Source organism: Medicago truncatula, chromosome 2, assembly GCF_003473485.1.
Source record: "Medicago truncatula cultivar Jemalong A17 chromosome 2, MtrunA17r5.0-ANR, whole genome shotgun sequence".
Taxonomy (NCBI): Eukaryota; Viridiplantae; Streptophyta; class Magnoliopsida; order Fabales; family Fabaceae; genus Medicago; species Medicago truncatula.
In genome coordinates this window covers 9,176,187-9,202,406 of record NC_053043.1, presented here as the reverse complement: position 1 = coordinate 9,202,406, position 26,220 = coordinate 9,176,187, and the positions used below count along the sequence as shown (strand labels likewise).

General features: G+C 34.1%; 3 protein-coding genes across 3 annotated transcripts; 2 read left to right on the top strand and 1 right to left on the bottom strand.

Annotated features, from left to right (window-relative positions):
* Window positions 1-497: 497 nt before the first annotated feature.
* On the top strand, window positions 498-7,618 carry LOC11405916 (transcription initiation factor IIF subunit alpha). Its single transcript, XM_039830355.1, has 9 exons — window positions 498-795; window positions 881-1,039; window positions 2,004-2,149; window positions 2,266-2,645; window positions 3,104-3,219; window positions 3,757-3,897; window positions 4,206-4,406; window positions 5,366-5,566; window positions 6,815-7,618. Exons 4-9 carry the CDS (start codon window positions 2,327-2,329, stop codon window positions 6,839-6,841), a joined length of 1,005 nt encoding a protein of 334 aa, XP_039686289.1. The 5' UTR covers window positions 498-795; window positions 881-1,039; window positions 2,004-2,149; window positions 2,266-2,326; the 3' UTR covers window positions 6,842-7,618.
* Window positions 7,619-12,046: 4,428 nt separating this feature from the next.
* On the top strand, window positions 12,047-19,914 carry LOC11406415 (transcription initiation factor IIF subunit alpha). The gene is made up of 9 exons (XM_003594158.4): window positions 12,047-12,450; window positions 12,525-12,683; window positions 13,422-13,567; window positions 13,681-14,048; window positions 14,349-14,464; window positions 16,584-16,724; window positions 17,019-17,228; window positions 18,002-18,217; window positions 19,477-19,914. The coding sequence occupies exons 1-9, from the start codon at window positions 12,286-12,288 to the stop codon at window positions 19,564-19,566; spliced, it is 1,611 nt and encodes a 536-aa protein (XP_003594206.1). The 5' UTR covers window positions 12,047-12,285; the 3' UTR covers window positions 19,567-19,914.
* Window positions 19,915-20,274: 360 nt separating this feature from the next.
* Window positions 20,275-21,916, bottom strand: LOC11409519 (mavicyanin). Its single transcript, XM_003594157.4, has 2 exons — window positions 21,497-21,916; window positions 20,275-20,874 (listed from the first exon to the last, which is right to left on the bottom strand). The coding sequence occupies exons 1-2, from the start codon at window positions 21,663-21,665 to the stop codon at window positions 20,528-20,530; spliced, it is 516 nt and encodes a 171-aa protein (XP_003594205.1). The 5' UTR covers window positions 21,666-21,916; the 3' UTR covers window positions 20,275-20,527.
* Window positions 21,917-26,220: the final 4,304 nt, after the last annotated feature.

The window sequence follows — 26,220 nt, the reverse complement described above, 5'->3', positions numbered from 1 at the left end:
TGGAATCATCGGTACCAAATTGACAATGATGACATTTTTCATGGATCTTCAATGAAGGAAATATCATCACGACTTCTTGAAAAGGGATGTACAAGGGACCACAAATTGAAGCAAATCAGAAATGGATCCTCTTGGTATGGTGCCGTTACTTTTGAAGGAGGAGGATCTTGTTGTTGTCTCTAGCACTATGGCCATTGGCACAAAAAAAATTCTGGAGGAAGATGGTGAACCAAAAAAATGTTTTTTTTTTTAAGGTTAAAGTACTTTGTTGTTTGTAGCGGTTGCAGGTTAAAAAAAACAAAAAGAAAGGATGATGTGGCTAGTTTTTATTGGAGTATGTTAGGGGGTGTGACCCTAGCATTTCTTTTACCATAAAACCCTTTTGAAAGCAAATTAAAAGGCAAACAAATACTTACTTCTTGCCGCTCAAGAAACAAAAAGGCAAATATATACCGAAGAAAAGGATCAAAATTCAAAATTAAACAATCGAACATTGGCATTGCGTTTGAGTTTCCGCCTCAAAACTACGAACTGAGCGAAATCCCAATCGCGAAACCCTAGAAACAAAATTCCTTCGTTAATCGAATCATAAATCTCATTCTCCGTCGTAAAGATTCAACAACAACAACGATGAACCTGCAATTGAAATCATCCTGTTGCGGATGCGGTGTAACCACCGGTCTCTACGGAAGCAATTGCAAGCACATGACTCTTTGTTCAACCTGCGGCAAAACCATGGCGAAAAATCGCTCTAAATGCTCCACCTGTGGCACCACCCTCACTCGTTTGATTCGAGTACGATCACGTTCATTGAATTTTTCAATATCTTTTTTCTGTTAAGGTTTGCGAGGTGCATTTTTTGATGGATTTTTTGTGACAGGAGTACAATGTTCATGCAAGTTCGGCCACTGATAAGAAATACTTTCTTGGGAGGTTTATGAATGGGTTGCCTGATTTTTCAAAGAAGAAAAGTGCTAAAAATAAGTGGTCTTTGAAGAAGGATGGATTGAAGGGTCGTCAAGTTACTGATTCCACAAGGGTATTGAATTTTGATCTTGGATTATTGCTTTGTCTTTGTGGCTTTCCTGAACTATATTTAGAAGAACCTATTATTATGAAAGCATAAACATGGACGCGAAGGGACAAGTAGACACCAATACTAATCTGAGAAAAGGACATAATTCAATGTAATAAAATGTGTCAATGTCGTGTTTAGGGGTGTTCATAGGTCTAGATGACCCATTCAAACCTGCATTTTACCCGAGCCAGTTCAAGTCGGGTCCAAATCGAACTAACTCATTCAAATCGGAAGTAGTTCGGATTGGGTAACTCGTTTATGATTTCAAACATGCGAACCCGCGAATCCAACCTGCTCGGAAAAAAATGTTAATTTTTTCATTTTTTGTAATACATTTTAAGACTTTTATGTGTTAATCTTGAAGTGTTTCAAGTGTTGACATTTTAAATTCTAAAATTTAGTGTAAATGTTAGAATTTTCATGAAATTCAATGTCATTTAATTAGTATTTTTTTAAAATTATTTTTAAAAAGTTAAGAGTTTAATGACCAACCCAAACCAACCCGCTCACTGCCAAACCCATGAACACCCCTAGTACACTTGTTAGGCACGCCTTCGATTATAAGCGTTTGTGCTACAGAGAAAAGAACTGCTTGAAAACACAACATTTTAATTAAAAATATGCTCTCATTGAAGTTGTGAACCTTTAATACTTTCTTATTTCGTATGTTCATATGTATAAATAAAAGATATATGACAATGGTGCCATGTGGATAAGTGCATTGTATTTTATTCATAGTACGATACTGAATACACCGTGTCTTGGTAAGGTTAGGTCAAAATACTGAGTTGTTTAGTTGATGATTGCTGTGGACATGAAAAGATGATAATATTTGTCATGAACAAAGTGAATATTTGCATGTGGGTTGTAATAGGTCGATTCTTTTCTTTTTTGTTCATGTGTGATTTGTTGTTGCATTACATAGGAGAAGTACAAGAACAGGCCTTGGTTCTTGGAAGATGAAACAGGTCAGTCCCAATTTCAGGGTCATCTAGAAGGTTCACAATCAGCTACATATTACCTGCTTATGAAGGGAAAGAAGTAGTTTATTGCCATTCCTGTTGGATCCTGGTATGCTTGTTAAGGATTGTGTTCGTGGAAATAACTTTGCTCTTTATTTTCTTATCTGTGTTTATTACTGTTCAATGACAGTAGGATGATACAAAGTTCCGCATGCTGTTATTTAGGTACAACTTTAACAAAGTTGCGCAGTATAAGCAATTAACTTTGGAGGAAGCAGAAGAGAAGATGAATAATAGGAAAAAGACTGCTGATGGATATCAAAGATGGATGATGAAAGCAGCAAATAATGGTCCTGCTGCATTTGGTGAACATTGGAAGTTAGATGACAAAGAAAGCAACGCAGGTGGTGGGAGAAGCCGTAAAAAAACTGGTGATGATGATGATGAAGGTCCTTCCTCTGATAAAGGAGAGGAAGATGAAGATGAGGAAGTAGATAAGAAGAATAGACATGGACTGAATAAAAAAAGTGGCTATGATGACGATGAAGGTCCAAGGGGAGGGGACCTTGATGATGATGATGATGATGATTATGATGTTGAAAAGGGTGAGTATCTTGCCTTGTTTGTTTTATATTTATGAATCCATGTTGAAGGTTACCAATTTACTTTTGGTTAGTTTCATGCAGGGAACAATTTTTTTACCATATACATCATAAAACTGCTAATAGGACAATCTGAGAACATATTGTTTAAAAGTTATCTAACACAAAAATCTGTTAAAAGTGAAAGACCGATAAGCTCGCAAGACTTGAGTAGAGCTTGGATAAGGATAACCCGTGAGTTATAGCATCTAAGTACAATGTGCTGATTTCGTAGCACAACTAATTAGCTTGACTATACCGTTGATTCTCTCTCTCTCTCTCTCTCTCTCTCCATATATGTGTGTGTGTGTGTGTGTGTGGAGAGAGAGAGAGAGTTAACTCGGTATAAATTGAAAACTTTCAAATCAGAGTTTGTATTTATTCTTTCTGTAAGTATAGTTGTACCTGTATATCTGTTACAGGTGATGATTGGGAGCATGAAGAGATTTTCACTGATGATGATGAAGCTCCTGGTAATGATCCTGAGGAAAGGGAAGATTTGGATCCTGAAATCCCCGCTCCTCTTGAAATCAAGCAGGTTAGTTTCCAGTGCACAAATTCTTATCGAAATCAAGCAGGTTAGTTTCCAATCCGCAAATTCTTATACTTGTGAGTGTGACATGTCAATCATATATTGCCATTTCCGTGTCATAGCTAATTATACAATTGGTTATACATTAGGTAATTAGGTATGGATTTATTTATGGAAATATGTATTTTTGGACTTTTATCCTCCATAAGGAGGGTTGACTAGATGAAAGATAATTTAATAGTAAAAGATAGACAAAGGAAACTATAGGCCAAACCATTGGGAGAGATTTGGAGGTAAATGGTCTATCTGAGCAAACTCTTATCAGTTACCCTTGTTTATCTGTTAGTTGAGTTACGATTTGACCCAGCTTTAGGAACCTAACCCATGAGACTGGTGACAGGCGTCCTTGATATTTATATCTTTTGGAAAATTGTACATATAGAGTATAACATGGAGTGGATGTGGACAATTCCATATTTGGTTTCTTTGGTCTTGTTGATTCAAGCATTCCTTGTTAAGTTACTCTTTTAATCATAATTGCAGGATGATGATGATGATGAGGAGGAGGATGAAGATAATGACGAAGGGGGAGGTCTGAGTAAACCTGGGAAAGAGCTGAAGAAGTTGCTTGGGCGAACTGGTGGTCCGAGTGAATCTGATGAAGAGGATGCTGATGATGACGATGTATGGGTTTTATTCTTCCTTTCACTTTTAACTTCTCCCTTTCCTTTCCTTTTACTTAATGTCGATTTACTACAATTGTTTATTGTTCTTCGTTCCACTTATAAGATGAAAGATGAGCATAGCTTAGTGCAAACTACACTCCCTTTATGATGTGCCACAGATAGCTTTTACATTTCCTGTAACTACTCTATCGAGGAAGTGGCTGATTGATTAGTTTCAATTTTATTGGCATTTTTAAATACTTGAATATGGCTTGAACTAGACTTCAGCATCTTTCATTAATCAGTGGATCAATTTTATTTGTCCAGGTTGATGACGAGGATGGTGTTCCTGCTATAACTGCTACAAAGCAGAAGGAACCTAAGGAAGAACCTATTGACAGCAGTCCTTCAAAACCTACAGCAACAGGACCTGCTCGTGGAACACCTACTTCAAAGGGGAAAAGAAAAGAAAATGAGGAAGCAAAGTCATCTATTAGTGTACCAACTAAGAAGTTGAAGACAGAAAATGTAAGTCATCGCTTTTGTTGGCTAGCTTAATCATGAGGGCACCATTTTTTTTATATAATTGTTTCTTTGCTTTACATTTTCATTAATTTAGCTGCTTGGAGAACATTGTAAAATACAGAACTGGCGAACTAAGTTGATCTGTAGCTTATTTAGGGTCCGTTTACTATATTTTTTATTTTCATTTCCTAAAATTTGTGCTGGTCTTACTTGGTAATTAGGAGAAAAGAGTCTCTTGAAGTGAACAGCTATCTAGCATTTCTAGAAACAAGTAAAATGTCAAAAGAGCTAGGTTCATTATTTCATGAAACGCATAATTCCTAGCTAGCACTTTATCTTCTCACGATCTATATGACTTAATTTAAAAATCTCTTTTCTCCTTGTTAATAAGTAAAACTAACACAAATTTTAGGAAGTGAAAATAGAAAATGTTTTCACAAAGTAAACGGACCCTTCCTTAGAAAGCAGATTTCTTTAAAACCAAAGGCCATGCTGCTTTGTTGGGATATTGTTTTTTGAAATGATTTGGACAACAATTCTCCTGATTTAACATGGTAGCACTTTCCAGTCTTGAGAACCAAATATTGTGACATCCTTCATATTATGATTCCAAAGGATAAACTAAGATACTCTAAAATAATATTAAAAATATTTATGAGATATTTAGTATATTTTAACACCATACAATATATTTTTAACCAAGTGATTAGACTTAAGTGGTTAATAAGCTCCCCCAGGAACCCGAGTTAATTCATGGTCGGAACAATGCTTAGCCAGACTTTACTTACCTGCTAACTGAACTCTGGATTACTGTCCCCCCCCCCCCCCCAGCAAAAAAAATTATCATTCAACATATTTTAAACAAAACTTGTCTGGAAACTTTTTTTTTTTACAAATAACTTAATTTTTAGACTGTTTTCCTAGTGCCGTTGTTGAAATTTTTCATTATTTTATTGGATCAGGCACCAAAATCATCTGGAAAAGATGTAAATGGATCTACGTCCAAAAGTAATGGACCTCCAAGAGGTACACCACCCCAGTCATCAAACGCAGCTTCTGGACCTGTAACTGAGGAAGAAATTAGGGCTGTTCTAATGCAAAGCACTCCATTAACCATAAAGGAGCTTGCAGCTAAATTTAAGGCAAGATTAAAATGTGAAGAGGTAAGCTCTAGTTTTGCTTTATACCGAATATGTTTGCTTAACCACTCTAAATTTCATCATCTTTAAATAGTCCATCCGTCCGGCCTTTTCTTGCTCCCTCCTCCACTGAGGCCGAAGGCTAATTATTAATCAACATTTGGTCAAATTTATATATAGTGAAAAGGACTCCCTCCAGTCCTCCACCCCACATTAATTGTCATATAAAAGTTATTTATACGTGAAAGAAAGAGAGTATCAGTTTTACCAAATTAACTTTGTTAACCATTGGTGTATTTCCATTATCATAAATGTGAAATGTAGAATAATAATTTGGGGGTAATGCACATAATATTAATTAGATGTTCAATTGAAAGAAAAAAAACAATTAAAAATTACATTGAAAATCAAAATTGACAAATTTTTTGGGACAGTTTTTCTTTTGCAAATGTGACAATTATTATGGGACTAAAAGAGTATAAAACTATAAATTGGCTTTAGTTTCACACTTATGTCACATTAAAATTTTATGAAGATTACTTTAATCTTTAGAATGAATCTGTGACTGATATTTTTTGTCAATGTTGGATTATAATGATGCAATCTATCTAACTAATGCAATTATGGTAAACTATTGTGGTGTTATTTTGTTTTGGATGGATAATTGGATATACGAATCCTTAGCCTGAGGTGGTCATGTATTAATACATAACATTTAAAAATACTTTTAACCATGATTTGCTGATTTGTAGCCAATTTTGAAAACCAGACTAGACCGTTTCAACTATAGATTGGAGTTAGACATAGATACTGTCCAAAAAAAAGAAAAACATATTCCTTGCTGAACCAGAATGAATTGGCCAAAACTAGTCAACAGGTCTAATCATCTAAAATTTAGAACTTTTGGCCGAGATTTCAGTCTTTGATCTAATATAAACCCATTCGATAGATAAACAGCAAACTAAATTGTCGTTTAAGATAAGGGAGAAAAAATTGATTTGCTCAAAATCAAAAAGTACAAGTGGCAGCATTAAGACAAGTGAGGAACGTATACTTCTCCCCTTTGATAGTGGATGCGAGGCTTGTTCCCACTTTCTAGCTAGTATAATTGCCTTCTCTTGTTCGTGTATACTGGCATAAGTATTTACTGCTCTTTTTCATATTATCTGGTTGGATTGATAGTTAAATTGGTCAGAACATTGACCAGGAACTCTCAACAGTTTAATTTAAAAACCTGGCTGAACATCGCACGTGCTTTTCTGTTATGTGCAGGATAAGAAAGCTTTTGGTAATATGTAATACCCAGTGATTGATTGTGTTGGAAGATGCCATGATGAGTTTGGTATCAATTATGGTGAGTTGTTGACCATTTGAGTTTGCCATTCTCGACAAAAGAGATTCAGAGTGTTTTATTGGAGATGGAGATGGTGTTACACTAATGCATTTGCATAAACAGCTTAAACCAGTTAATTTCTTGAAAAAAAGCATGCAGTTTCTACCCCTATACCCACAGTCTCTAATAGTGCAAACCTCCTCGCTTTAAGAAGCATAAGAACTGCTCAGAGTCATGGAATCATTTCACAATAGACATAGAAAAGAAATCTGCATGCAACTATTGTGATGGAAAATGAAGTATGATAATGCAACTAGTTCTATGTGTGTTCATTTAACGAGATTTTACAATTTAAAGAAGCAAATATCTGTTCTTCAATGACAAGGCGGAAGGACATGTCTGTTCTTTAATTGCCAAATTGATATTAAAAATCGGTTACAGTTGCTCTATCTAATCTTGCATGAGGGGATATAATGTATCTTGTTGTCATCACATGTGGTTTTCTTAAAAGCAATATAATATTAAATTATACATCATTAATGATTTTGTTAAATCTGTAGAGATTATAACTAAAATGGCAGCATCAAATGGAGTTAGAAGTATTTGGGCATTTGTTTGCTCTGTTTTTGGGGTCACTGCATTTGTTTTGATTTGCTTGTCTTAAAAAGCTTGTTAATTTTGCATGTAACTGCAATAGTTGTACCTTTGTTAATTTCCTTTACCATTGAAAGACTATACCAGAAATATCCTGTCAATTAACTTATCCTAGAAATTTTGATTCTTCCTCTTTAATTTCACTAAATATTTGTTTGTAATTCAGATTGAGATCATTTGCTTTTCTATGTTTTATGTTATTTACAGGTCAGTATAATGAGGCTGATCTAGTTAATTGTTTGACTTGTTGAACAAATTATATTTGTTTTATTTTGAGACTTGTTTTGTGGTGGTGAATTGATTTTGAGACTTAACTCATGCTTTGGATTTTTTTTTTTTTTTTGTAGATAGACGAAATGGCAAAGCCATTATAAACTCATGTTTTGGATTTATTTTAATGTTGATGGATTCGTGTTGAGATTTGTTTAATGAATGGTATTATTCAATTTGGTCTAACATAATTAATTTTTTGTAGGGACATAACATAGTTATTTCTCCCTTAAAAAACATAATTATTTTTTATTGAGTTTTTTTGATAAGCCAAGAGTAAAATGACATCAAAAAGAATGGTGTCCAACTAAGTTGGAACCCTACTCTAATATGTTGTAAGTTGCTCATATAAATATTATTATAAAAAAGGAAAAATTACATAAAACTGAGGAGACATAAAACCTGACCCGATCAACAACCCTAATGGGCAAAAAATAAAAAATCCACAACCAACTCTAAACAAATCTAACAATTAAGCGCATGTCTAAAGTTTGGCGAACGAATTGATTGTCAACACGAAACCGGATCACGTGCCATCAACCCTCCTACAACGGCAACAAGCATTAAGGACTCTTTCGAGTCCATACAGTCTCATGTCAATCAACAGGATGACTGGGATAGATAACCACGGAAGCAATTTGAATCAATGCGGGAAGTGGATCCGACCGCCAACACGGCAACTAATGAATCCACGATCACCAACTGTTTACTCCGAAGAATGGCGGCAAATTAACAGCCACTTCTGGCCCTTATACCGGTATACCGGAGTGGAAGTCAAAGACAAAATTGAACTCGTGTCTTTGTCTTGGAGGAATGACAACCGAACTTAACCACCAACACGGTGACAATTTCCCGAACCCACAACTTGCGCAACAAAATAGAAAATGGCTATTTCTAGCCAAAGAAATATGTTACGAAACATAGCCTGCAACAACACACTAAGGATGATGCTGGAGATGTGAACGGCGGAGCATCTCGCAGCAACTACCACAACAACAACAAATTTTGGAACAACGTGTGTAACACATAACCAAACCCGTGAAAGGGTCTTCAAACCAAACGTCGATGATGAAAAATTAACATGATATCAACCATCACAACCAACGTTTTAGGAAATACAACCACCCACCACCTCAAATATGGCGGCAGCTGCATAAGTCGGTATACGACGAAGGACCAACCCTTGAAGGGTTTCAAGAAATCCATGTTCTCCTAGATCCAGAAGACCGGAAGAATGGGAGAATGTGAGGAGTTGAAACAGAGCCACCTGCCTCGGTGAAAGGCCACCAGAGTTATTCATTTTGATGCTTCAACGTGTGCAACAGGGTGCGGTGCGTCTGAAACGACATTGCATATATTTCTCCATTGTGACTTTTCCAGCGGTCTTTGGTTTGATGTGCAGCATTGGTTAGGTATTTATGCGGTCTCTCCAGGTGACCTTCGACAACATTTTCAACAATTCACAAAAATGGCACGTATGCCAAGGTCCTCTCATTTATTTCAAACGATCATTTGGTTTGTTGCTGCTTGGGTTATTTGGAAAGAGAGGAATAATCGTGTCTTCCAAGAGACGGTTGCTACCTCTTTTATGCTTATTGAAAAGGTCAAGCTAAATTCATTTTTATGGTTAAAATCAAAGCATTTGTCCTTCAGCTACAATTATCATGACTGGTGGAAACATTCTCTCTCTTGTATGGGTATTATTGTGTAATTTAGCTTGTTTGTTTCTATGGTGCTCTGTTTTAACACCTTGACTTTGTAAATTGTTGTAAACTTTGCAAGCATCTCTCCCTCCCACACCTTGTGCGAGGTGAGTCACCGGTGTCTATAATATATCTCATTTTGATTTCTTAAAAAAAAAAAAACATTGAATAAAAAAATGGGTTGAATATAAAATCGGTTAGAAAAATTGTTTTAAATAAAAAAGTTAAAAAATAAAAATAAATAAAAGGTCAAATACCTCCCGTGGTTTTTAAGTTAAATATTTATAACAAGTAATTTTAAAGTTTTTTTTATTATAAATTCATCCTTTCAATTTTTGTTAGTTAATTGGGCATTTCGGTTATATAATATTTACATTGTTACCTATTTTTTCGGTCAAGTTTGTTAAAAAGTATTTATGAACTATTTAACATTGATGTAGTAGGTGTTTAAAAAAAACATTAATGGAGTAGGTTCAAAAGTGCTTATAACATAATTTTTTTTTAATTTAAGCATAATTTTATAAATAAATATTTCATCAACAATATTACAAATCAATAAATTGATCAATTATTCAAAAATAAATAAATAAATTGATCAATTATTTTTTTCAAATCAAGATTGAATAATACACCTATAAACAATAGTTTTGAGAGTGGTGAGTTTGGACATACCAACTTAACATCAAACTTCCAAATAAACACTTTTTAACCGGGTTTGAGGAAAGTAGAAAAATAGTGAATGAATTTTATGACTTAAGAAACCAATTTGTAACAAAAAACAAAAAAAAACACTTAAATTGACTAACTTGTTATAAACATCTAACTTAAAGGATTGCATGTTCTATTTAAAAAAGAAAAAAAAAATACATCTAATATTGAATCTTTATACCTATGTATGAATGTGATACATAAGTTGGTGTAGTACATTTTTCTCCATTTTTACCATTTATTTAAATTATAGTATTTATAATTTTATCAACTTGATAATAAAATTTAAATTATTTATTCAAAAGAATCAATTAAATTCCACTATAATATTTAGAACGGTCTTGCTTTACACATAAAAAGATAAAGATTGCAGTCACAAAAAAAATTAGTTTTGAGTCACGAGTATTTCAAACAGTTGTGTATATATATATATATATATATATATATTGACTTATATATTTTGTTGTTTATGTTATTAATCTAAATGATACTCCCTTCGTTTTTAAATATAAGTAAATTTTACTTGTCAAAAAAATAAAAAAAAGTTCATTCAATTAACGATGTATATAGTCCATATTATGAACCACATACATCATTAATTGAAAGAATCTAAAAAGTAAAATTTGCTTATATTTAGAAACGGAGGGAGTATGCGTTGTTCATATATTTATCTTTTTTGTTGATTTTTTTTGAGAGGATCATTTTTGTTGATACTTTAAATCTATGTTGTACCATAAAAAATCAGTTGCTTCAACATAAAAAAAACTTTAAATTTGTGTAGCATCAATATACTTTATATAAAAAAAAAAAAAAAAATTGTGGTATATAAAAATACTATCTTTGGCAGGGTGGTGTTTAGGATGAACCATCAAATAAGTGGTTCACCGGTGAACCACTTTTAAATACCGTCAGATTAATTTAAAAGATCTGGATGAGTTAGAGATAAAAAATGAGAACACATATGTATTTCCTCACACAATCCCTACCCCACCCTCTATCTCTGCATTTCGTTCAACTGCTGCCCTTTGACAGATATTCATCCACCCACTGCCTCCATTGTCTAATCTACAGTGACAAAAGAAACCTTAACACTCTTCGTTTTGGCACTCAAAACCCTTAATTCCATATCTAATTTCATGAAACATATATTTTGCACAATAAAAAACCTTGCTTTCAATTTAAAATGATTCGGTTGCTCGTACATCTCAAAAGAGAAAATAAAAAAGATTCTTTAAAACTAACATATTAAACCTTGTTCCTTCACTTCCTATAGTTATCATATTCACATCTTAATAAAAGAAACAGATTTTCAATTTTCTACTGTCTTATTTGAGATAACTATCATAGCCATAAAATGCATCTCAAATGGTGGTAGTGAAATTGATCGGAGATGTTGATATAAGGATAAGTTGAAGGGATTTACGAGACAGCGGGCAGCATGGAGTTTGGGAGTAAAAAAGGTAGGAGGAAAAAGAAGAGAGATGTGATCTGGTATGTGCGGTGCATAATAGAATCTTTAAGCTCGATTAATCTAATAACTTTTGTTTGTTGTTCAAAGTGGTTCACCGGTGAGGGATTTAATAGAACCCTCGCCCTAGAATCCACCTCTTTGACAGTCCTGTTTTAGCGCCTTGTATTGTACTTTGTTTCAATCCGTGAGTTGTTGTGCGTCTTGCACAATCTCGACGAGAATAAATTTAGCTGATTCAAAAAAATAAAATACAAATACTATCAATTTAAATTAATAAATATCTTTTATTTTTAATAAAAGAAAGCATACAACCAATGTGGTGAAACCTTAATTATTGCAACCTTAATTACTGTAACCAAAAACTTAATTACTGTAACCAAAAACACTTTCCATTTATTTATGTGAGAGTTTTGAGAAAGGAACGAAGCAATTAACCAATTGAACATTGTGTCGGAGTTCTTACCCTCAGAAACTGAGCAAACGAATCCCAAAGACCAAACCATGAACTGAGCGAAATCCCATTCACGAAACCCTAGAACGATAATTCCTACGTTTATCGTATCATAAATCTCAATCTCCAGCGAAAAGATTCACAACAACGATAATGGATCTTCAATTGAAATCCAGTTGTAGCGGATGCGGTGAAACCACCGGTCTCTACGGAAGCAATTGCAAGCACTTGACTATTTGCGCCCCCTGTGGCAAAACCATGGCGGAAAATCGCTCTAAATGCTCCACCTGTGGCGCGTTGCTCACTCGTTTGATTCGAGTATGATTGTGTTTATTCAATTTTTTGAATTAGATTTTGAAATTGGGCGATTTTTTTGATGATTTTTTTTACAGGAGTATAATGTTCGTGCGAGTTCGGCAAATGATAAGAATTATTTCATTGGAAGGTTTATGACTGGGTTGCCTGATTTTTCAAAGAAGAAAAGTGCTGAGAATAAATGGTCTTTGCAGAAAGATGGATTGAAGGGTCGTCAAGTTACTGATGCTACAAGGGTATTCTAATTTGTTTTTGGATTATTGCTTTGTCTTCGTGGTTTTCTTGTATTAATATTGAAGAATCTATGAAGCACATACACGACGACGGAAACACACCGGCACATCGACATTAGTAGTAATTTAAGAAAATAAGAAAATTGAATGTAAATCACGTGTCGGTGTCGGACACTGAGATGTGTCAGATACCAGAGACATATCTTCAATCAGAAGTGTCTATGCTAAATAGAGAATAACTGCCTAAAAACACTGTGTATGCTCCCTGAGAAGTTATGAAATTGGAATACTCGATGTATTTTTTAGAGTAAGCATTAAATTTCAAAGAGGTCCCTGACTCTGTCAAATTTTACTCATATTATTTGAGAGTGCCTTACAAAGTCAAAGGCAAATTTGGTAGTTTACTATTTCTTTATTACACCAACTAGCATATCGAACATGTTTTCAGCCTGAGTGCGAGAAAACTGGCTTTTATGGGGGGGGTTCATTAATTCCTATATATAAATGAAAGAATTGCATTTAAGCGAATTGTATTTTATTAATAGTATGATGAATACCGAAGCCATCATGTCATGGTAATGTTGGGTCAAAATATTGAGTTGTTTAATTGATGATTGTTGTGGACATGAAAAGAGGATTATGTGTTTGTCATGAAGAAAGTGAATTATTGCCTCTGGGTTGTAATAGGTCAATTTTGTTTTTCTTTTTTGTTCATGTGTGATTTGGTGTTGCATTGCATAGGAGAAGTACAAGAACAGGCCTTGGCTCTTGGAGGATGAAACAGGTCAGTCCCAGTTTCAGGGTCATCTTGAAGGTTCACAATCAGCTACGTATTACCTGCTAATGAAGGAAAAGAAGGAGTTTGTTGCCATTCCTGCTGGTTCCTGGTATGCTTGTTAAGGATTGTGTTAGTGGATGGTTTTATCTTCCTTTTCTTATCTGTGTTTGTTACTGCTCAAAGACAGTAGGATGATGCAAAGTTTGGCATGCTTTTTTGTAGGTACAACTTTAACAAGGTTGCACAATATAAGCAATTGACTTTAGAGGAAGCAGAAGAGAAGATGAAAAATAGGAAAAAAACTGCTGATGGATATCAAAGATGGATGATGAAAGCAGCAAACAATGGGCCTGCTGCATTTGGTGAACATGGGAAGTTAGATGACAAGGAGAGCAACGCAGGGGGTGGGAGAGGCCGTAAAAAGACTGGTGATGATGAAGATGAAGGTCCTTCCTCTGATAAAGGAGAGGAAGATGAAGACGAGGAAGTAGATAGGAAGAAAAGACCGAATAAAAAAAACACCTTTGATGATGATGAAGAAGGTCCAAGGGGAGGGGACCATGATGAGGATGATTATGATGTTGAAAAGGGTGAGTATTTTGCCTTGTTTGTTTTATATTTTTTCATGAATCCATGTTGAAGGTTATCAGTTTACTTCTAGTTAGTTTTATGTAGTGAACAATTATTTTACTGTATACATTATGTCATAAATTACAATGTCCAGTGCTGTTATCTATTCACCTAGAGGACGATAGCTTAGAGAGTAATAAAGAAATAAAATTGATTGCTTCTTAAAAGTTGACTCGGCATGGATTGAAATCTTTCTAAACACTTTAATGAGTTAGTGCTTATTCTTTCTGAGTATAGTTGTGCTTGTACACCTGTTACAGGTGATGATTGGGAGCATGAAGAGATTTTCACTGATGATGATGAAGCTGTTGGTAATGATCCCGAGGAAAGGGAAGATTTGGCTCCCGAAGTCCCCGCTCCTCCTGAGATCAAACAGGTCAGTTTCCAGTCCACAAATTCTTTTACTTGTGATACGTCAGTTATATATTGCCCGTTCTATGTCATGGCTTATTCTACAATTGGTTATTTATTGAAGTATGTATTTATTTATGGACTTTTATCCTTCATAAGAGGGATTTAACTAAATGAAAGGTACTCCCTCCGTCCCTATATCTAAGCACCCTTTTATTAGAGGAAAAGGGTGGTTACATATAGGGACGGAAAAGGGTGGTTACATATAGGGACGGAGGGAGTAATTTAATTGTTAGAGGTAAAGAGAGACGATGGAAACTATAGGCCAAACCATAGAGGTAATGAGCGAGAATTGGAGGTAAACGGTCTATCGGTGGACCTTAATACCGATTACATGGCATGGTTTTGTCGTTGTTGTGAAAATTGTTGTCGAATAAAGTAGCTAAAACATTTTATCCCTGTTAAAGAATTGCAAATCGGATAAAAGATGGCCTAACGACGTGTTTATAAGTGGGGATAATCCTCACAAGCCGGTTATGTGGGGTTGTGTTGGGCCCAATCACAATTTCTAAGAATCCCCATATCTTTGTCACTCTCTAGATGGATTTATTTGATCTGGTTGATTATATTGATAACTTTTTGTATTTCTCTTACTATTTATTAGTTTCATTCTTATTCCTTGATACAGCTAGTTTCCTTAGATAGAGGAGATTCGCAGCTGTGATCTCTCTCAGTCCCTAATTTTTTTTTCCTTTTATGTACAACTTGTATATATTTGTTGGATCTTGCTAACGAGTGCCTCCAGGTACCCTTTAAGGATTCCAAATTAAGAAATTATTCTTTAAAAAAGGCAAACACTTCAATTTCCAATGCATTGAATACACAAATTTTTATAAAACTTACTATTTAGGTCCTTAAAGTGTGCCCCGGGGGCACTCGTTAGCATTTCCCATATTTGTTTTGTATCATATGCAAAGCCAATCAAGTTCACTGGTGGGTTGGGTTGTTAAAATTATACAACAACAACCACCAAGCCTTGTTCCACTTAGTGGGTTGGTGGTGAAAAATTATAATTAACTAAAAATCCAAGTTAGCTTAGCTTTTCTCACTTAATCAGTGAGTTAACTGAGAATCTAAGATGCTGGGTTGAGCCGTTTTTCAAAAACGAAATAAAAGAAACAACACTTTGCCCATGTTCATTCCTCTTTACAATTACACCTACAAGTCACCGTTTTTTTTTGTCTTTTTCTTCCTACCCTCATTTTCTTCTTCCTTCTACTTCATTCTCATTTTTCATATTAGCTTTATCCATTCCTACCATCATATAATTCTTCTTCATTAATCTAAATCTTGATTTTACTTTTTACAATACCCACAAGTAAATTGAGTTTAGATACAATGATAGATGTTTTTAGTAGATTAAATGCACCTTCTAGGGTAGTCTCATGATTTCTACCTTGAGGACTAGTTAATTGCTTATGGGTGCCTATATTGATGGGTTTCCCAAATACAAACACAAGTCTACAGGTCTATTTTTGTATGCTCAACACAAGGCAGAAAATAGAGGAAATGATTTAAGGAGAGAGAAAATGTGTTCTGAACTAAGAAGTCTCGTGTAATCTTTGTTTGTGGGCTATACCTTGACCTAACAAAAAATGGGTTTGTTCATCTGTTCTACAAGGGGATACACGCAATGCATCATGCTCTTTTTCATTTGTTATTTCCCTTTTTTCATCTATAAAATACATTCCCTTGCTAGATAGGTGCAAACTCCTGTCAGTTACTCTTGTTTGTATGTGAGTTGGGTTACATTTTGATCAAGTTTTAGGAACCTAACTAGAGACTGATGACAGGCATCCTTTATACTCCCTCCGGTCTTATTTACAAGAAACAATTGACTTTTTAGATTCATTGAGTAATTGATGTATCTAGTCTAAAATATAGACCAAATACATCAATTATTTAATGACTCAAAAAAGTCAAATGTTTCTTGTAAATAGGACCGGAGGGAGTATTTACATCTTTGGGGACATATGCATATCTAATATAACATGGAGTGGATGAGGAAAATTCCATATTTGGTTTCTTTGGTTTTGTTGATTCAAGCATTCCTTGTTAAGTTACTCTTTTAATCATAATTGCAGGACGATGAGGAGGAGGAGGAGGATGAAGATAATGAAGAAGGGGGAGGTCTGAGTAAATCTGGGAAAGAGCTGAAGAAGCTGCTTGGGCGAACTGGTGGTCTAAGTGAATCTGATGATGATGATGACGACGATGACGACGATGTATGGGTTTTATTCCTTCTTTCTCTTTTCACTTCTCCCTTTCCTTTTACTTACTTTCTATTTACTATAATTTTTGTTGTTCTTTGTTCCACTTATAAGATGAAAGATAAGCATAGCTCAGTGCAAATTATACTCCCTTTATGGTGTGCTACAGATAGCTTTACATTTTCTGTAACTATGTCGAGGAAGTGGCTGATTTGTTCCAACTTTACTGCCATTTTTAAATCCTTGCCTATAGTTTGGATTGGATTTCAGCATATCTTGTTAATCAGCGGATCAATTTTATTTTTCTAGATTGACGACGAAGACGGTGTTCCTGCTGTGACTGCTACTAAGCAGAAGGAACCTAAGGAAGAACCTGTTGATAACAGTCCTTCAAAACCTACAGCAACAGGACCTGCTCGTGGAACACCTACTTCAAAGTCTTCAAAGGCGAAAAGAAAAGCAAACGAGGAAGCAAAGCCATCTATTAGTGTACCACCTAAGAAGGTGAAGACAGAAAATGTAAGTCATTGCTTTTTGTCGGCTAGCTTAATAATGAGGGCTCCTTTTATTATAATTGTTGCTTTGGTTTACCTTTTCATTAACGTGCTGTTATGAGCACATTGTAAAATACAGAATTGAACAATTAAGTTGGACTGTAGCTTATTTAGGGTACATTTTCTCTGAATATTTTTTATTTTCGTTTCCTAAAATTTGTGTTATTCCTACATGGTAATAAAGAGAAAAGACTCTTGAAGTGAACAATTGTCTTGCATTTCTGGAAACGATGAAAATTCAAAAGAACTATGTCCATTATTTCCTGAAACACATCATTCCTAGCTAGCACTTGATCTTCTTTCTGTCACAATGACTCACTTTAAGAATCTCTTCTCTCATTGTTAATAAGTAAAACTAACAAATTTTAGGAAATGATAACAGAAAATGTTTTCACAAAGTAAATGGATCCTTGGAAACCGGATATTTTTAAAACCAAAGGCAAAGCGAGTTTGTTGGGTAACTGTTTTTTGAAATGGTTTGGACAACTAAATATTGTAACATCCTGTATAGTATAATTTTTTTTTTTTAATCATCCTGTATAGTATGATTCTAAAAGATAAACTAAGATACTCTAATATAAAATTAAAAATATTATGAGATATTTAATATATTCCAACACATCATACAATATATTTTGAAAAAACTTGTCGGATAACTTTTTATTTTATAAATAACTTAATTTTTAGAGCGTTTTCCTATTGCTGTTGTTAAAATTCTTCATTATTTTATTGAATCAGGAACCAAAATCTTCTGCAAAAGATGTCAATGGATCTTCGTCCAAAAGTAATGCACCTCCAAGAGGTACACCACCACCGTCATCAAACTCTGGGTCTTCTAATGCAGCTTCTGGACCTGTAACCGAGGAAGAAATTAAGGCTGTTCTACTGCAGAGGACTCCGTTAACCACACAGGAGCTTGTAGCTAAATTTAGGGCAAGATTAAGATGTAAAGAGGTATGTTCTAATTTTTCTTTCTCCTTGTTTAAACTGAATATGTTTGCTTAGCCATTCTAAATTTCATTATCTTTACACAGTCCATCCAATCCTTCCTTTTCTTGCTCCCTCCTCCCGGAAACCCAAGGCTAATTCTTGATCAACATTTGGTCAAAATTTAGATATGGTTCCTCCACCCCACAGTAATTTTCATATTATGTCATTTCACACAAATTAAAGAGAAAATTATAAATGAATGAAAGAGAATATCAGTTTTACCAAATTAACTTTATTAACCATTGGTGTATTTTCATTATCATTACTATTAAGTGCAGAATAATAATTTGGGAGTGATGCACATAGTATTAATTAGATATACAATTGACAAAAAAATAATCAAGATTACATTGAATACAAAAAGTGACAATTTTTTGTTTGTTGCAAATGTGAAGGCTATTAGGGGACGGAAAGAATATAAAACTATAAATTGGTTTCAGTTTCACACTTATCTCACATCTAAATTTTATTATGATTACTTTAATCATTAGAATGAATTTCTGACTGATATTTGTCAATGTTGGATTAAAATGATGCAATCTAACTAATAATATTATGATGAACTGTTGATGTGTTCCTTTGTTTTGGATGGATGATTGGATACATGAAGTATAAACGTAAGAATCCTTATGACACCTTTTCTTAGCCCGAGGCAGTCATGTATTAATATGTAACATTTAAAAATAGTTTTACTCATGATTTGTAGCCAATTTCAAATACCGACTAGACCAATTTGCTGATATAAATAACTGTCCAGAAAAAGGAAAACACATTTTCCTTGTTGAACCAGAATGAGTTGATCAAAATCAGTGAACTGTTCTAATCGTCTAAAATTTAGAACTTTTGGTTAAAATTTCAGTCTCTGACCTAATATAAACCCATTTGATGGATTAACAGAAAAACTAAATAGTTTAAGATAAGGGAGAAAAAGCCCACGGTTGATTTGCTCAAAATCAAATAGTATTAGTGGCAGCATTAAGTTTAAAATAAGGGTGGAACATATTCTTCCTCCCCTTTTCTAGCGCGATGCGAGACTTGTTCCCACTTCCCAGCTAGTATAATTGCCTTCTCTTGTTCGTATACTGCATAACTATTTACTTTCTCTTTTTCATGTTATCTGGTTGGATTGATAGTAATTGGTCAGAACATTGACCAGGAACTCTCATCAGTTTATTTTTTTAAAACATGGCTGAACATTGCACGTGCTTGTTTGTTATGTGCAGGATAAGGAAGCTTTTGCTAATATCCTGAAGAGAATCTCTAAGATACAGAAAACCAATGGATCCAGTTATGTTATCCTGAGAGAGAAGTAACTTTGCAATCTCCAGTAATTGATTGTGTTGGAAGATATGCTAATACACCATTGACAGCTTATACCGGTTAATATCAGATAACTTTCAGTGTGCATTATCTTCGAGATGCCAAAAGAAGTTTGATTTTATTTTAGCAACTTGATGACCATTACGCGTGCGAGTTTTGTTATTCTTGAAAAAACAGATTTCAGAGTGTTGTATTAGACACGGAGATGGTGTTACACTAATCCATTGCATAGACAACTTATACCAGTTAATTCCTTGAAAAAAAGTTTATACTAAATAATGATATGATAGATTCAAATTGTACAAGAGTAGTAATGCATATGCATATTTATCATTACTTTTCATGTTGTATAACGATAACAATTTTCTAGACAAATGTTAGTTGATAAAAATTTCGTGACATAGCAAATAAAAATTATTAATTTTTAAACAATATTTTTAAAATAAATTGACTTTGAAATAATTGATTTTAGTGAAACTGGTTTTTGTTTTAAAAATGATATATTGAAAGTGGTGTTAGAAAAACTAATTTTGTTTGAATGGTACCAATATGAAAAAATGCACCATGCATGTCAAACAACACCCCTAAAGATGGGTTGTAAGCCGCACAATATCACAACAGTCTAAGACTACACAGGAAACTTCCTTAAACAAAATATATTTGACATAAGTAATAGCTTCATAACATATCAATATCCAAAATTCCAAAACACCAATTTTTTTTTGTTCTGTTGTCTATGGTTGAAGTGCTAAAAAAGAAAACTAACCCAAATGCAAAATACTTCAAATCAAACGCAACAACACAAACTGGCCAGAGTAAAACCAAATCTACACTTAAACATGCTTTGCTTACAACACCTTATCTAAAGAACTCATCAATATTTCGTCTTCAAATATGTCATACATAAATGATAGAAGTATAGAACTAATTATCCTCCTTAAATTTAGTCTTATATCAATAAGCAAGGACCATAATGGCACATAACAATAATGAAAGAATTACATTGTGACCATAACGGGTCGAACCAGAAGGAGAAGTGGGGCCATCAGCCACAGCAGTTTGAGTGATGGGTAAGGCATGTAAAGGTGAGTCCTTAGGTTGAACCTCAACATTGAGTTTGAGACCATTCTTGCAATTCTCAGAGTCACTACTCACAAAGTATCTTATTCCTTCCTTCTCAAGTGGGATTGTATGTAAACCTTCAGTGTACATCTTGATAGGGTTGCTCATATTGCAAGATTCATATTCTTCTCTGCTTTTTAACTCTGCAACTAATCCTTGTGCTGCTGAGTACGCAAACCCTGCCCATAAATAAAATGTTTGTCATTACTAAAAAATAAAATGAATGAGTCTGCCTGCTGGTTGTTCTTTGGGTTGTAGCAGCTTTCACTTGCTGCCTGTGTGTCTGACAGCGTGCTCCTGCTGGTTTTGGGGGAGTTGTCATCATCTGATTGTGCTGTTTTTGGGGGCTGTGGGGGCTATGGGGTTGAATTCTAGTGGTTTTAACCAGATTTCAGCGTCATAGCTCTATCATAGTTTCATCTGGTTTGTTTTTTTTCCCCCTTGGTTAAGGTTCTTGTGGAGTTTTTGTGATGTTACACCTATAGGTGGCATCCTTGTATTTTTTCTCCACCTCTCTGCATCTTGCGAGAGTTTCGGTTTAAATAATATTTGCCGTTTCAAAAAAAAAAAAAAAACTTTGGAGGTGCTCTAAGGTTCTCTCTGCCTAGCCTTAAACCATTTCTCATCCTAAATTTTTTCTATAAAACAAATATATCATTTTCCCCCAACCATTCCATTTTGAATCTAGCTCTTGTGAGAAAAATAACAATAAATAAAAGAGCATATTTTATGAAAGGACTCATGAAAATAGAAGAAGAATTAACAAAATAAAAATAAAAATTGGTAAAGAAAGAGACATACATATTTGGTCTCCAACCCTAAAGACCCTGCCAGAAGACCAAGATAAGATATCTGAGTTTGGATCCCACCCATGATCTCCTCCCACCACATGATGCACCTCACTTGTTGCCACATCCATGCTCATCATAGCCACCGCCATCACAACAATAATCCCTCCCATTTTCATCATTTTTCTATACTAATGAAGATGGTGGTGGGTAGTACGTGTATATAGAATGTTGAAAGTAGAGTTAATAGAAGTAACGGAAAGAGCTTTCTAAGTTTTAGTTCTATTTATATTTTTTTTTGCTGAGAATGGAAGCAACCAACAACCACTTTTCTTTCCTTCCTCTCCCAAAAAAAGTCACATGAAGCAAAATAGGACTGGTAGGTATAAGGTATTTGTGCAATGTGCATCTCTCTTTACACATTCACCACATGCTTACAATAAAGTGTATCTTGGTTATACGTATATTCCTTTTAATCCCCTTATTGTTCAATTCTAACTACCACAATAAATTGAATGGCTTACATGCCCCTCACTATTCCTCTACAACTTTACCCCTTTTATGGGGTCACATTCGTTAACTTTTTTTTCGATTTTTCTTTCTTTCTTTCAATGAGATTATAATATCTTTGTGAGAAATATCAGTCTCAATTTGAAATTAATATTCTTTATGAATCACATTTATTTTATTTTTGACAAATGTATTAGATTTTTAGAGTTTAGTGGAGATGCAATGTAGTTGTAAAATAGTTTTACATCAACATCCAATCATAATTTTTATTAGGGAACATCCAAATATCCAATCATGATACTGTCATTATAGTTCACTTTGCAACCACAATATAAATATAAAATCAAAATGACTAATATGATTTTTGACGTTATAAGAATTAATTTACATATCTTTTTTTATGGTAAAAGCTGCATGAATATTTGACTTGCTGTCTTGCTGGAAAACGAGTTTAAGTCCGTAATTTTCTATTTCTTTAAACTCAGTGTGTCTGAATTTTGTCACTAAACTCGTTATAAGGACCATATGTGTTCTATATTCTCATAATTTTAATGGAAGACTAAAAAAGTAAAGATAAAAGAAGGTATTTAAGGGGCTTTTACTCTTATAAACCCCACGCTACTATATATAAATTTTACACTATGGGTGGAGGACAAGAAAGTGGGTGATAAAATGAGATGAGATGTTATGAATTCAACATCCATTATTAGGAAATTTTACGCTATACCTCTACGGTTATATCTTCAACCTACATTTCGCTAAAAAAAATTAATTTGATCTATTTTACTATTTAACTTTTGACACCTAAATTTTCCACCCTCACTTTTAAAATTTCCGAAAAACTTTAACTTACATTTCTGGTAAGCATTTTTTTCCGAAAACTTTCAATCACTTTCCCAATGTTTTTATTTTTCAGATTTTTTTAAAGATAAAATGGATTAAATAACTAAACATTTAATTTCTCAAGCACAAGGAGTGTCAGAGGAGAACTAAGGAAACAAAGTATCTTTTACATCAAGTTTACCAAAATAAGCCAAGCGTTATAGCCAAAAAACAGGGACGCTTAGAACACATAAAAGAGACTGAAACAAATTGAAACTAAGTAACAACTCCCAAACATAAAAGAGGATTAAGCCACCATTTGTGCTAATTAAAAGCAAAATTAGGGTGATTTGCCTTCAACCACCAAAAAGATTGGAGCTTAATTTTATCTAGAAGCTGATTAATAGAATTCCCCGTTTGTTGGAAGACTCTGGAATTCTTGTCACGCCAAACAATTCAAACACAAGAGAGCCATATCAAGTAGAGAGCAGAAGAAATGGATTTAGAGAAGCTACCCAACGATCCGAGTAATGATGTGGTCATGAACATTAGCTGGCTTGACTAAGACAAACCCGAGCCAAGTATAAACACCGTATCAAATTTGACCAAAAAATTCGCGGTGCAAGAATAGATGGTCGATATCCTCTGCATAGCCACAGCCACCTGAGCACAATAATGCATTTTGTTGGATTACCCTTCTCCTGAGTAAGTTGTTGGTTGTTAGAAGGCTGTTACATAATAAATGCCAAGCGAAAATGTTGACTTTTAAAGGAACATCCTTGTGCCAAAAGATGGAAGTATGATTGATTATTATGTAGAGATTGGTCTCTTGATGTCAAATAATTGTAAACAATAGCAACATTGTATCTTAGAGAGGCGTGAAGTTGTCAAGTCCACCTCACTCACATCAGCCTGCAAAACAATTGGTAGTAAAAGCGCACAACAATCACTCTCCAATTCTTCCTCCCAAGCAAATAACTGCGCCATTTCCACGCCTCACCGCCCTCCCCCAACCTAATGAAACCATGTGTGCCACAATTTGTTACCGGAGAGATAAAAAAGACGACTGAATCTATCTTTCAAAATTCCTCCCTCTAACCAAGGATCCCACCAAAATAAAGTTCATTTGTCATCCCCTACCTCACGCCGTAAATGATCAGTGACCCAACTACCATCCCCCACTCCAGCAACCCTCTGAATGTTAAGTAAATTATTCCCCCCCCCCCCCCGGTTTCCTATAGTTCCTCCTTCCTCATCATACCTCGTAGCTAAAACTCTAGACCACAAACTGGCTTTTTCTTCTCTCAAACTCCAACACCATTTTCAAAGTAATGACAAATTGAACTCTTTAATCCTCCTGACCCCAAGCCTCCCTCCTCCTGTTTGAGATAAATAGTGTCCTATTTCATCAAAGATATTTTCCTAATTCCATCACAAAAAAAATAAAAAAAAAATAAAAAAGAAATAGATTCAAGGGAAGTAGTGATACCTGCAGGAGCCTTCTCATATCGACATTTTTCATGTAACGTTGATCCCTGGACATAGTCATGTCCGTTCCTTCTCATCTAATTTACATATAATCTTTCAATATCTCTCGAGTTCCGTTACCTGGGGTATAGTCATACTATTGTGAATTCTAAGGATCTATATATATGTCTTTGGACAATGGAGTTGAACAGCAAATTAAAAAAATTCATGTTTGCTTCACAGTGTTTGCCATAAAAAACACGTTGCTTCTTACGTGCATATACATTAATATAGGTCAAATATCTCTCTGGATCCTTTAAGTTTCAAATAGGTCTTTTAAGTTTCTATGGTTTCAGATAGGTCCTCTAAGTTTCGAGTTTGTTTCGGATAAATCCTTTTTGTCAACCTCCGTTAAGCCAAAGTTATTTTGTCCGTTAAGCAAAAGCTGATATGTCCGTTAAGTGGGTGATGTGGTTCTCTCTGACACTTGACATCAATTTTTCCCCAACCAAATCAACTTTGGCTTAACGGAGGTTGATAGAAAGAACCTATCTAAAATAAACTCGAAACTTAAAACACCTATCCGAAACAAAACTCGAAACTTAAAACCTATCTAAAATCTTATCTGAAACCTTAGAAACGTAAATGATCTATTTCAAATATTTGGCCATTAATATAGGCAAAGCAAAACTGGAATTTAAACATTACCGAAATTCTTTATGGTTGTTTTCCGGATTTAATACGAAAAAGGACGATTTCAATTTTCTTCCTTAAAAAAAAAAAAATTCTGAAAAATATACCGGAAAAGGGGAGTGGTTATGGTGCATAAATTCCAACATAATTGCTTCCTACACCCCCAAAGTGAGTCAAAACCATTTTTGTTCAAAATAAAAGAAATCTGATGATTGTGATGTGTTTATGCACGGTGCATAAGGAAATAACTTATGCACCATAACTTTTGCCACCGGAAAAATGACAGATCATTGACAATTCAATTAGTATTTTTATCACCGTGACTTTGTGCAAAAATACTATTCACCCTAATTCATTGACAAAATTTGTCCAACTAATTTTTGTAGTTTCAGTCCTATGAATTTTTTTTAGTCAAACATCTTTTAAAACATTATTAAATGTAATCCAGATTGTATAATATACTCTCTTGCACAAAGCACATGTTAATGTTGCCCTTGTCAACTAGTATATTATTATTTTTTCCGTAAAAGGAAAACTATATTATTTTATTTTATATACATAAAATAATTGAAACACTTCATCAAAAACCAATCCACACTCGACAGCAGATGAGATGTGATATCAATACATATAGTAATATATTTAGAAGAAAGAATTATAAAAATTGTCTCATAAAGCCTATGTATGTTTGGCTGTGCATTGGAAAAAATTGATTTTAATAAAATTGATTATGTAGAATTGATTTTAGTTAAATGTAATTTTGACTAAAAATGGTTTTTGTTTGAATACATTCATGTAAATGTGAGTTGAATTATGAATATGTGTGTGAAAATTAATTATAGAATTTAAAGCTATAAATTCTAAATCAATTCTAAACATGTTAGAATGAGTTCTATATCTCCAGAATCAATTTTGATCGATTTAAAAGTTGGAATCAAACATACACTTATCTTGAGACACAAGTTGACAATACCTCCTTTTCCAACATTTATTTTATTGTGAGCGAGTTTTGTTATTAAGACCAGAACTACAATACTGCAGTCTAATAGTAACAGATCTGAAGCATTTTGATAATGAATTGAACCATTTTTTATTTTATTTTTATAATGGCACAAATGGTGAGCACGGCATCTTAAGATGAAGAATCTATCTATCTATATTCCTTGCGCAACATTAAAAATGCAACTTTATCATGATGGAAGAAAAGAACTTTTGCTTTTTCATATTCGAATAATCTTCCACTCC